We start from the raw sequence: 12,174 nt of genomic DNA, 5'->3' as shown, positions 1-12,174 counted from the left end.
GTTACTTTAACGATATATATTACAGGTTAGCACCTACCCCTCCTTCCTCACCCCCCCTTCCCCCCTTCCTTCCTTCCTTCCTTCCTTCCTTCCTTCCTTCACTCTAACCTGTCTCCCTATAGTCTGTAGCCAGACTGACTGAACAGCCATGATAAAGCGCCATGCCCCCCTCTCCCCTCCTCTTACAGGATCCTGAGTTATATGAGGATCTAGAAGACAAAACCTCCGTTAGCAATGAAGTAGAGATGGAATCAGAGGAGCAGATTGCAGACAGGAGGAGGAAAATGGTAAGTGTGCTATGCTAGGGGGCTACAATCTTTTTTTTTTGTTGCCATGCAGCCACCTAGCAGAAAGAGTTCAAATAAATATAATACTGTCCCCTGTTGCTCTAGGTGTGGACCGAACTGTTTTTCTGCTGTGGGGGCTGGGGCTCTTATAGGAGCAGCTGCTACCCCCCTTCCATGAATCTCCCCTCGGCTTCATCACTTATCTGCTGCTAGTGCTCACGCCTCCGTCAATGCCCCTGTTGTTGTTTCCCTTTTGTTTGTTCCTCCCTTCTGCAGCTTTGCTCGTCGCCTTCTTCACAGTACAGAGGCTTTAAGCTGCTCTGCTATTCACTTCTCGCATTTTTTGGCTTTTGAGAAATGAATGCGCCTTTAGTGTCACACGCTAAGGCCATCTCATGTCAGTGGAAACAAACCAGTATGTTGTGTCGTCATGCAAACTGCCACTGGCCCCCAGGGTTCATTAGTAGTAGAAGCACCGCTCGACTCCCACCTTCATTGCGGTTTGAAGTTCTGGAATGGGCCAATTACTTGTTCAACCAGTGTTTTTCTTGCCAAACAGCCGTATGTCCCTGAGAGATGAGATAAAACACTCATGCAAACAGGCGAGCACTACCCACACACTCTGGAAATTACCCCGCAGTAAGCTTCATTTCACACAGTGGACCCAAGGTGTAAAGTGCTGACTCATCTTTGGCCAACATACAGCTTTGCTAATCGGCTAAAAAGGGATAGATAGTGGAAGAGAGGGAGAGGGGAGGGGCTGCAGAGGGTAGAGCCTTGTTGCCAGGGCCATATTGACTTTGGGAGATCCAATAGGCTGGTAACTATGGAATGTGGCCCAGGAGAGAGCTCAGCCGCTGGATCAGAGAAGTGTGTGTTCACAAACTGACGATCATAAAGCGCAGTTTATGCATGTGGGTGTTATAAATCTGTTCCGCAACAAGGTGCGTGGGAGATAAGGTTGTTGTGAGCTGGCCTGATATTTAGTCTACCTAAACAGAAGCCTCCATTGTTTAAAAGGTCCTCCTAGTTTGCCTGCTGGATTATGGCCCAAAGATCATGATTATTTATTGGAATTGGCAATAAAAACACACCGCTCCAGTGCCCACAAAGCCGTCAGTCCTCTCTCACAGTGCTGTGTTCATCACTCGTCCTTAGTTGATATAAGATAATAATTTGCCAGTTCTGTTGTGGTGTTAGCTCATTAAAGATGGCATGTCCAGCAAGCATGTTTCTAGGAATTGCTTAGCATTTGAGCAAGTGTGAAAGGAAGCCATGTGTCCGAGAGAATAGGAAGCTCAACTGCTACCGCTGTGGGTATTGCAGAAATTAATATTGAAAGTGTTTTCAAATATTCAAAATTATCGAAAAATCTATCATTTTGACAAAATGATAAGAAGATTAACCAAAGGTTCCTCTCCTTGGACTGTGGGAGGAAACCAAATCACGTGGAGGGACCCCCGCAGGGAGAACAGGAGAATGCACAGAAAAGCCCCAGGTTCGTAGGTTGCTGAGTCGACAGTGCTAACCACTGCAGCAACGCCTGTTGTTTTCGGTGATTGGGGCACGTGTGGTGTTGTTTCTTTGCTGCAAACCAATACACAACCTTTGGCCAAATTTGAGTCCTTTGTGCACGTGTTGTTTGTTCTTCTTTTCTAGACTGTACAAGAACAAGCATATTTTCTGATTGATTGATGGGTCTTAACATCCGACGAATTGTGAGACTTAGAAGCTTAAATGTATCCGCAGGTGTGTTTGTATCCAAAGCTTCCAATAGGATGTCCCAGAGTGTGATTCAGGGCAATGGTTTTGGACCAAGACCAGTTTATTACCAAGTTTTCCTATTTCCCTCATGATTGTCAAATTTCTTCAGACAGCCGCAGAGTGTAAAGTGTACTTACCAAGCTTGTTCTGTAATATGATATCACAAAGAGTTTGTTTTTAAGGATGTAAAAACCCTGAGGTTGCTGCTGCAGGCGTGAACAGCAATCAAAGAAAACCATTAGCTATTTGAGAAAACCCTATGTTTAGATGACGTTAGGAATAATTTAAAACACTTGGCAGTTTTGGGGTTTCATGCATGCTTTCCTGAGACCTATATAGTTACCTGTATTCTCTGTAGAAAGATATTACTTAGTCCAATACCTACAGTACCTGTCGCAGGCCTATTGTGTACCACCAGAAGATGAGGGAGCATACGTCTAGCCCTGTCCAGTGTTTGTGAAGCCTTGTTTAGGGGGGACGTGTCTCTTCTAAACTGGGCTGTTTTTGATTGAACATTCAGGCCAACCCAGCGGAGCAGTCCCATCTCCCCGTCGGGGCGGCTGCCAGCTGGATAGGACTGAAACACAAGGAGGTAAACTTGAACCATTCATAGCCAACTCTTCTCCACCCATCTACTAGCCTCCCCACCCCCAAATCTCCCCGAGGTGACTGACTTAACAAGTGTCTTTACAGAAACCTGTCTTCAGCCTGATCTCTCAGAAATATGTCTTTGCAGTATGTGTTCTGGTACAAATATATTTTAGGGGTGTGCTGACTGGAGATGGGGCTCCTGGTTTGTTTTGGTGGAGGTAGAGGTGGGCTTATTTGTGGCTAGGGTTGCAAAGGGGTAGAAAGTTTCCGGGAAATTTCCAGAAAGTTTCCATGGGAAGTTAAGCTGGGGAATTTTGGAAATATTCGATGCAAAATTAAACAAACATTGTTTTTTAAGTAGAACAGAACACATTTTAATTATTTTATTGAACAATTATTTGTTTAATTGAAAAACGAAAAACAGGAATGTTGAGTTAAAAAAATGCACCCCCCATCCAAAAATCCCCACAAAGTCCCATTCAAAATGTTACATGAAAAAAGCCCTTCTCTCTCCAAAAAGTCCCATTTAAACATGCAAATCTCCCTTCAGGCAATCCCCTGCATTTTTGCTAAACCCTTCCAGTCAATGGGCTCTTCCTGGGCCTCATCAACATCCAACTCTGAGTCTTCCTCTTCAGTGTCACTGTCCAGCCTGGTTGAGGATGGCTCTGTGTCAGGCTCAGAGAGCCTTAGGTTTGCCCGAATGCCAACCAGTTTTTCCACCCTCACATTTGTGAGCCTGTTGCGAACCTTTGTGTGGTCTCAATAGCCATGCAGTAAGCAGTGTGCTATGGCATGGATATTCAAGTGTACTTGAATGGCATCTGTTTGTTTTAGTCAAGATTATGCTAAAATATACTTTCCCCAACTATATTTCAGTTCCCTATGAAGGGCCAACCTTCAATTTTGAAAATTCCCAGTTTATTCCCATAAATTCCCGTTTATTCCCTTGGAAAGTTTCCATCTTTGAAAATTCCCGGAATTTTGCAACCCTGTTTGTGGCACAAACATGCATATAGGAACACATAAGACATGCAACATCCTGGTTTGTCATTGTTAAATGTTAAGCGCTATGTCCGTTAAGGTTCAGCAAAGCTTCATAGTTTAACTACATTCATTTATTTTCCTGTTGCTCCTGCCTGGACTTCTTTCCTTTTTAGTTGTTCTTATTGTGAAAGCAAGGGGTAACCTTCTTTCCCTCTGCACAGCTAGACCGGCTTTTGCTGTGCAGCACACATTACCAGTTGTATCGCTACCTCAGGTCCTCTGTGGGAGAGAAGTACCTTATGGATGATGAATGTGTCTGCTTCCTCTTACCCTTCTCTGAACCCCACGTTTATGTCTCTGCAGACGCGAGAAGAGAGGAAGATGGAGGCCATCCTGCAAGCCTTTGCGCGAATGGAGAAGAGGGAGAAACGCAGAGAGCAGGCCCTGGAGAGAATCGGCACTGTCAAGCCGGAGCTCGGGGGTCGCAGTGACATCAAGGAGGAGCCTCCAGCCACACCGGAGATGGCAGATTCTCCAGCTTTCATGCAGGTGAGAACATGGAGACACAAAGACACTCCTGTTATGTGTTCTTTTGAATACTTTATCATCACACTGCAGAAATCTGGAGAGTATAAAGTCGTATCACTTTATGAGAGAAAGTAAATCAGCTTTTCAACTTCTGTTAATAGATGTATCCAACGTTTGCATTATTTTGAATCAATATAAATACTCATACTTTCTCATAGCCACTTCTGGAGGTCAAGGAGGAGCCAGGGTTAAAGCCAGCCAAGGTCAAAAGCTCGAGGAACAGGAAAAGTTTTTCAAGGAACCGAACACACATTGGCCAGCAGCGCCGGCGAACTCGCACCATCAGCACCTGTTCGGACTTGGCACCTGGCTCTCCAACCGAGTCTTTGGAGCCTATGTCCAACGAAGGCATGGAAGGAGAGATGCCCTCTGCACCGGAGCCAGAGTCCCTTCCAGCCGAAGCACCGGACAGCAGCCCTCCACACAGCAGCTCACCTGCACCCGACAGACACCGCATGGGGGGCAAGAACTTCAAATCTAAGAAGGTACGGCCATGGTTACACTTCTACACGAGCAACAGCAATGACTCTTTTGTTTTGTCTTGCATCACAACTTTGTTTATTCAATTGAATTACTATGAACCCAAAAATACTTTCAATAGTTTATTTGTTTTGAATAATATGTACATGAGTCAAACACATTACATTTATGGGAAACCCAACCCCTGATGGAGTTATTTTAAACATTTGTATCAAACTCTTTTATCCAACAGCACTTTGTAAGTGAGTGGGTGGGAGAGAAGCAGCAGGAGTGTGGGGCACGAACCCCAGAGCCGGCCCCTGAGAGGCCGCTGAGAATAAGCAGCGACCCTGAAGTACTCGCCACGCAGCTCAACGCCCTGCCAGGCATGGCATGCTCTCCGCAGGTCTACAGCACGCCCAAACACTACGTCCGCTTCTCGTCCCCGTTCCTGGCCAACCGCAGCCCCACCACTCCCGGAGTCCCAACTGGGAGACGGCGTTCCAGGGAACTGCCTGAAACACCGCCAACCACTGGCTCCTGCAAGAAGGTACGGAACACCGATTGAGAAATATTTGGATCTGATACCTATTTAAGAAATGTTTATCTGCCCAAATCATATGGATCTATCCTTTGATTATTAGTGATCCATCATTAGCTTTGTCAATCTGAATTTAAAACATGATATGAATGAAAAAGTTCAAGTGTGGTAAATATGAAGAAATGTCACTCTCAGTCTTCAGCTAGACCTAGCCCTGTGATTTTACGTGCTTACATTTTTATGCTTTTTGACACAACTTCAGACAATAGCAAATACAATTTTTTTAAAAAAGGTCTGTCGTAAGGCATTTCTGAACATTGAATTTACCCAAAGCAACAGTATCTCTAAATCATCTCTTTAACCAAATCTCATACATAGGCTTATTTATGTCTTCTGCTTCTCACTGAGCCTCAACTGAAAATGAACCTGTTCTCTTCCTCACAGCGATGGTTGAAGCAGGCTCTGGAGGAGGAGGGCTCCCCCAGCCCGGCCAGAGGGCCCAGTCTCCTCATGCCCTGTGAGGGTCCTCTCAGCCCCTCCATTAACGGAGACTCTGACAGTCCCCTACCTTACAATGGCACCTGCTTACTACCGGGTATGAAGCCAGCACCAAGTCTAACTTTTTGACAGTTAAAATGTAACTTTATTGAATGAATGAACGTTCAGTTAAATAACACACTAAATGTCTTCCTACAGAGTTGCCGACTCCTTTGAAAAAGCGGCGGTTGAGTCCGTTAGATGCCTGCATGTCGGAGAGCTCGACTCCCTACGGCTCCCCTTGTGCCACGCCCACCAGGGCAGAACAACTGGAGGCACCCGTCACCCCCATTTTACTGGCTACCCCACCACGTCCCCGAACAGAGGAGCCGAGTACAGAACCCCTGCCCACTACCCCAACACAGACATTTAATGCTCTTCAGGAGGTAAGGCTCCCCTTGAAGAAACCCCATTGATGTTTCACGTGTGTTTGAGGAGCAAAATAACAGATGACTGAAGTTTGTTCTTGTTACACAGAGTGACTCTTCAGTGGAAAGCTCCCCCGAGGTCAGCCGGAAACCCAGTGTGCAAGAGGTGAGTGAATAACGCAACAAAAAGGTTTGAGGATTGAATTGTTCTACGGGTCAACAATTTCATTAGTATTTCCATTGATGTCTTGCAATTCCTTCATTGTGGCTGTCCCCTGACATTTCTTCCTCCCTCCTCACCTAGGCCGATCGTCCTCCTTCGTTGGTCTCCTCTCCCTCCGCAAGGACTCACAGTACAGACGGACTCCCAGCAGAAACCAAGGTGTCGGTTCCTGAGAGTCCCCAGCCTCCTGCTGCTGAGCCTGTGGAATGTGGAGAGGACAGGGCAGATGGTGTGGTTGTCGAGGGCAGCAGTGATGCTTCCTCATCTGCAGAAACATGTGCTTCCTCTTCTATCTTATGGATAAAAAGCCCAGAGAGAGTCACGACTGGACCAGCTGGCCTGAACTTCTCTCCAGTCAACTCGAACTTAAGGGACCTCACCCCCTCTCACACCCTGGAGCCTCTGGTGACTCTTTTCAGGCCTGAGGCTGCAGCTGGGGCTGTAGCAGGGCCCGCAGCAGCAGCAGCAGCAGCAGCAGCAGCTGTGTCATTGGTTGTGTCTCAGACACCCTTCATTGAGGGCCAGGGGCCGCTCTTTTACCCCTGCATGGAGGAGGGAAGCGCACTCGGCTTCTCACGCTCACTGAACGGGGACGGCTCTGGTGAGGCGGGGGGGTCATCACAGAACCCCCCACAGAAGAAAAAGGTGAGTTGGCACCATAGACTATATATAAATGGACGTAGTGTCTGTGACGTCACCAATAGGATTCTGCAGAGTTGCAGAGAAGCCCTTAGTAGGCGGAGTCGGCCACTAACGGCTTGACAGCGACGTCAGAATCTAATCCTGCCTGCTCCAAATAAGGGCAAAGAGACGGAGCCGAGGCGGGACCTGCTGCCTCCGAACTGGAAGTAAACAGAGCTAGCTCAGGCTAAGAAGCTAAGCTAACATGAAATACATGCATACCAAGTTACTGCTAACAGTGTAGTTCCCCTATATAAACGTTACATTCATAATCAAATGAGACAATCTGCAAGAGAATTAGCTATGTTTTGTTATTCTTAATGCTTGTCCTTCACACGTTAAGAAAAGACGGACTCCACCACCCGGCCCCGGACCTAACGGAGCGGCAGTGGGCTAGCTCCGGGATGCCGGCTGGAGCTAGCCCCCTGCGGCTCCGTTAGCTCCGGCGGCCACCACTGGGATGATTGGGTCCCCTATTAACATTTGCTCCCGTTTAGCATTATGGGCGTCATAGCCATAGACTATAAAAGTCTTACCCAAGGCTGAATCATAAACTAAAATGTATAAAGGGTTACGTCCTTAGCTGGCTAATAAGTAACAAGCTAAGCTACCAAGCACACAAACACCTGCGAACGGGATTAACATGTATAATATGATCATTTTAGACTTCTTGGAAGTTCTATTAGTACATTCAAGCGCACAGCACAACATTTTAATTGACCGGTATTTGTAACAATATTCCCTAAAAGGCACAATCACCACGAACACGGCTAAAGCTAAAGGGTCAAGTACAGTAACTACAACTAACTAACTAACGTTGTAGCCTCTATGGTTGTAGCCTAGCAGAGTGGACAAGTTGCTGTTGGCTGACAGTGAGGCATGTAAATGTCCATCAAAGTGACCACGCCCTAATTTATGATGCAATATATATATATATATATATATACCCAGGTATTACATTTGCAGGACAGAAGGTGATATGAATGAGGGCCTCATTTTTCACATGGATTTAAGATATGCATTGACTCGCGCGTCTCTCTCAGTAACTCTCCAAATGCTGCCCTCTGCTGGTTGATCATCACCCAGGCTCTTTATGTCTAATGACACTGTGCTTCTCGTTCTGCCCCTGCCAGGTTTCCCTGCTGGAATACAGGAAGCGTCAGCGTGAAGCTCGTCGCAGCGGCTCCAAGACCGAGTGCAGCTCTCCTGTTTCCACCATGCTACCTTTGACCGTGGAAGCCTTCCCTGTCGCGCAAGAGATCGCCAGTGAACCTCCTCCCCCCCCACCTGCTCCCACTCCTCCCTGCAACACCCCCCCTGTAAAGGAACCCCAGACAAGTGAGGAGGCAGAGGAAGAGGCACTGGCACCGGGAGAGAAAGGAGAGCAGGAAGGAGGAGAAGGACAGTGGTATGTAAACTACTTGTCAGCTTATGAATTTAGGGTAGTATCTCTGTTATTTATTGTACCCTTTAGACCAGGGGTGCCCAATACGTCGATCGGTAGTATTGGGCAAGGTAGTGTGGGTAGATCGCATGGCATTGAAAAAAAAAAAAGTGACCCTATCATCCATCCTTACTATGGCATTTTCCACTTGATTGACGTACAGGTAAGCCAGTCTGAGATCTCATCTTTTCTAAAACGCAGTTCACCACGCCTGCACGGTCAACCGCGCCAGCTGCAAATCACCGGCGAGCTGATTACCTAGTTAGCCTTCAAATTTATACAATTCTACTAAAGAAAGGGTATAAAATGGACGTACTGAGTTGTATTGTGCCATACAGGTTCATGCAGTTATGCAAGGTACACCAACATCAGGTATACTCAGTATATATATATAAATAAATATATGCTTAGCATTTTTAATGTAGGTAGATCATTTTGACTTGGTCATTTTAAAAGTAGCTCCCAAGCTGAAAAAGTGTGGGTACCCCTGCTTTAGACACTACAAGTAGTTAGATTTTGATCGTCCCAATATCTGTTTGTTTCTTAAGGACGTCGTCCACTTCCGTAGAGCAGGCTAGAGAGCGCAGCTACCACCGGGCTCTGCTGCTCAGCAAAGACAAAGACACAGGTGAGGAAACTGACCACATGTTCTGAAGTTTGACATTTTGCATCGTAGCAAACATTATTTCTGTTAAGAATAGGATGAGAATAGATACCACTCTCAAATCTGTCTTTTGAATCGGTGGTTCTCAACCTGGGGTTAGCTAGAAAAAAGAATACCATATTCAAACCCAGGAATTAAATGGATAGCACAGCTTGTACCGGCTAGGTGGAAATAGTTCATATTTATAAAGCTGTAGCCAGGTTACAGCTAAGCTTAGCATAAAGACTGGAACCAGAGGAAAGTTGTTGCCAAATACATTTATTTCATAACATGTGGAATTATTAAGCGGTTTCTTTTTTTTTAATCAACATTTTACAGGTTTTAATAATAATATTTCCACTCTTTGTAGATGGGGAAACAGAAGGTGGAGATACACCTGCACTTAGAGACTGCCTATCTCCGACCCTTCAAAAGACCCCCACCCACACAGTAAGTCAACGCTACCCGCATGGAGATCTGACTCCTCTCAGATGGGTATTTACTCCCGTATGACCTCCTCTCTCTCTGCCTCCCCCCTCACAGCCCTGCTCCCCCGGTCCTCTCGCCCAGCCTCCCAGCCGCACAGTGAAGGAGGAAGACGCCGACAGTCAGCCCCGGACACCCAATCCGACCAGCCAGACCCCCAGCAGGCCCGCGGCCCCCAAGCCAGCTCCTGTAACCCCCACCAAGCTGCATCCGACCCCGCTACCCTCCTCCCCCGTCCACTACCCTGGACCCTCTCTACTTCACTCGCCTCAGCCTCAGGGCTCTCCGTACCGCAGCCAGAGGGCGCTGTTCCCCGCCCAGCCTCAGAGCCAGCCCCCCCCTCAGGCTCAGGCTGGCCTCACTCCTTTCCCCCAGTATAACGCGGAGAGTGCCCCCCCACCGCCTCCCCCTCCTCCACCAGCACCCTCCGCCTCCACGGCATATTTCCCCACTCAGAGCCCCTCAGCGGCCGGACCTTTCCCAGTGTTTAAACCTGCCGTCACAGCCCCTTACCCCCCTGGCTCGCAGCCCCTGATGCAGACTATCCCCCTCAGCGTGCACTACCAGAGCGCAGCCGCTGCCCCTCCTCCTCCCCCTCCACCCCCGCACCCGATGCCCGGCCCCACCCTGCTGCACGTCAACATGCAGCCTCTTCCCATCCAGCAGCTCATGCTGACCGCCGCCCCCCCTCCCCCTCCTCCTCCGCAGGGACAGACTTCTCAGCAGCAGCCCACCGCTGGCAGCACCCTGCTATCCCTCACCCCTCCTCCGCCCCCTCCTCCACCTCCCCCCGCACCCTCGACCAACTCCTCGATGCAGCCCCTCCACTTTCAGACCTTAGGAGCTTTTCAACCGGCGTTGATGCACCCGGGCGCCGCCGCCAACCCCTCAGTGCCCCAATCCTCGTACCCCCCAGCCCTTCAGCAGACAGGACTGCCTCCACCTCCCCCTCCTCCTCCCCAACAGACTCAACAAGGCCAGGCCCAGGTCCCTGCCTCCCAGATGCCTTCTGGGACTCGTGGAGCCCCTGCGTCCTCGGCCCCCTTCCACAGCTCGGGGTACCTGAGCACAGGGTGGCACTGATCGCCCCTGAGAACTCTGCCTGAGAGGGGCTTGTATCATAAGCTGTAGATATGTTTTCTATGTACCTGAACACGTGGCCAGTGGAAAAACAGCTGATGGTGGGATAAAAGGTTACTTTTTTAGGTCGGAAAATGTTAGAAAAAAGGACAATGACAAACTGTATAAAAATGAAGATGGACGATCTCCCCTGGTGCTCATCGCCCTCTCTCTGGCCTCCGTTTGTTTTTATATATCCTTCCTGTGATGGAGAGGAAAACTGTTCTGTGTCTTGTTTGGACCCCTGTTGTAAGGCTCCGCACTTTGTTTATCAATGGACATTCCAGCCTATACCCCCCTCTTCCTCATCCTCTTCCTCCTTTGTCAGTTATTCCTTTTACACCCTTTTCTCTCTCGTCTATTGTCGGCTCTCTTCACCATTTATTTGTTTTTATCTAGTGGCTCATTATAGCAAAGAGAAAGCTTTTTGTATAGAGAAAAAACACAATTATTTTTTGTATTCCTCTGTCTAACAACGTATATCTGTTCACCGCTGCAGATTCAGAAAAGACCCGTTACTGGTAGCCTGCGTCACCAACCCGGAAGGCTGCACTGTGCGTGTGTGTTATAGGGTGTGAAAGAGTATGTCTGCTTAAAGAGTGTGTGTGTGTGTGTGTGTGATTTCTTGTGAGTGCTTTTAGTCTTCTGAGGTAGGCAGAGTTGTCTCGCCCACAGGTAGGACGTTAGCGGTTTATTTTTGAATATCAATGGTTATTTGTAGAAAGTGTAATTTAATGTATAGGAGGTTACTCCAGCTTTCACCAGGAACAGGTTGTAAATAATCGCTTCTTTTCTTTTCTATGCTGGTACAAATTGCTCCCATCCCATTTTTGGAAATATGGTTGTAAATACAAATGCTCTTCTTGGCAAGGCTGAATGTTTCTGTGACTGTAGCATTTTCATTTCTTTCTCTTCTGGACTCTTCAACTTTGTCTTTTTTATTATTTTTGTGTGCGAGTGTATGTTTGTGCGGAGGGGAGAGACTCACAGACACTGCACTGGTTGGCTATTTTCATGGTTCATTATAATAAATCACTGTAATGACAGTTTTATACAACTCGTTGTGTCATGTGTCTCTGGGAAAGGTTTGTATGTTGCTTTAGCTGCAAACGCAGCATTCTACCTTCAGGAGGAAAAGGCGGTTACCTTTTACACTGTAAGGTACTATGTTAAAAACCAGCAAGCCACAGTCTGTTACGTCAACATTATCGTAGAAATAATAATAGAAGAAGCCATGGTAAGATTTGCAAAAGAGTCAAAGTATTATTATTTTTTAGAAAGTCAGCATAATATGCAGGGAAAAAAACATAATAAAATATGTTAAATGTTTTTAAAGTCGAAATGTTCAGAAAGGAACGACAAACATCGAAAGCTTTATGGAGATGCAGATTTGAATCCAGCAGGACTTGGCCCCTGCTCACACTGAATTGCTATCCTTGACTTGACCTGAACCTTC

At 47.3% G+C, this 12,174-nt stretch overlaps 1 protein-coding gene across 10 annotated transcripts in view; it reads left to right on the top strand.

Annotated features, from left to right (window-relative positions):
- Nucleotides 1-11,775, top strand: part of kmt2e (lysine (K)-specific methyltransferase 2E) — a 33,822-nt gene extending 22,047 nt beyond the window's left edge. For 4 of the 10 annotated variants that reach the window (XM_079652873.1, XM_079652874.1, XM_079652871.1 and 1 more), the window contains exons 13-26: nt 189-287; nt 1,723-1,785; nt 2,572-2,643; nt 3,993-4,178; nt 4,376-4,702; nt 4,930-5,226; nt 5,662-5,812; nt 5,914-6,140; nt 6,232-6,288; nt 6,427-6,990; nt 8,160-8,434; nt 9,019-9,098; nt 9,484-9,563; nt 9,657-11,775. In XM_079652873.1, coding sequence (XP_079508999.1) covers nt 189-287; nt 1,723-1,785; nt 2,572-2,643; nt 3,993-4,178; nt 4,376-4,702; nt 4,930-5,226; nt 5,662-5,812; nt 5,914-6,140; nt 6,232-6,288; nt 6,427-6,990; nt 8,160-8,434; nt 9,019-9,098; nt 9,484-9,563; nt 9,657-10,682 — 3,504 coding nt within the window. In that variant the 3' untranslated portion in view covers nt 10,683-11,775. The remainder of the gene's footprint in view (nt 1-188; nt 288-1,722; nt 1,786-2,571; nt 2,644-3,992; nt 4,179-4,375; nt 4,703-4,929; nt 5,227-5,661; nt 5,813-5,913; nt 6,141-6,231; nt 6,289-6,426; nt 6,991-8,159; nt 8,435-9,018; nt 9,099-9,483; nt 9,564-9,656) is intronic. The other 6 variants (XM_079652878.1, XM_079652877.1, XM_079652876.1 and 3 more) reach the window with 2 other exon arrangements.
- Nucleotides 11,776-12,174: the final 399 nt, after the last annotated feature.

Source organism: Notothenia rossii (assembly GCF_949606895.1).
Source record: "Notothenia rossii genome assembly, chromosome: 10".
In the NCBI taxonomy this organism is placed as follows: Eukaryota; Metazoa; Chordata; class Actinopteri; order Perciformes; family Nototheniidae; genus Notothenia; species Notothenia rossii.
Note: the sequence above shows the minus strand (reverse complement) of the source record. Positions and strands in the feature narration are given on the sequence as shown.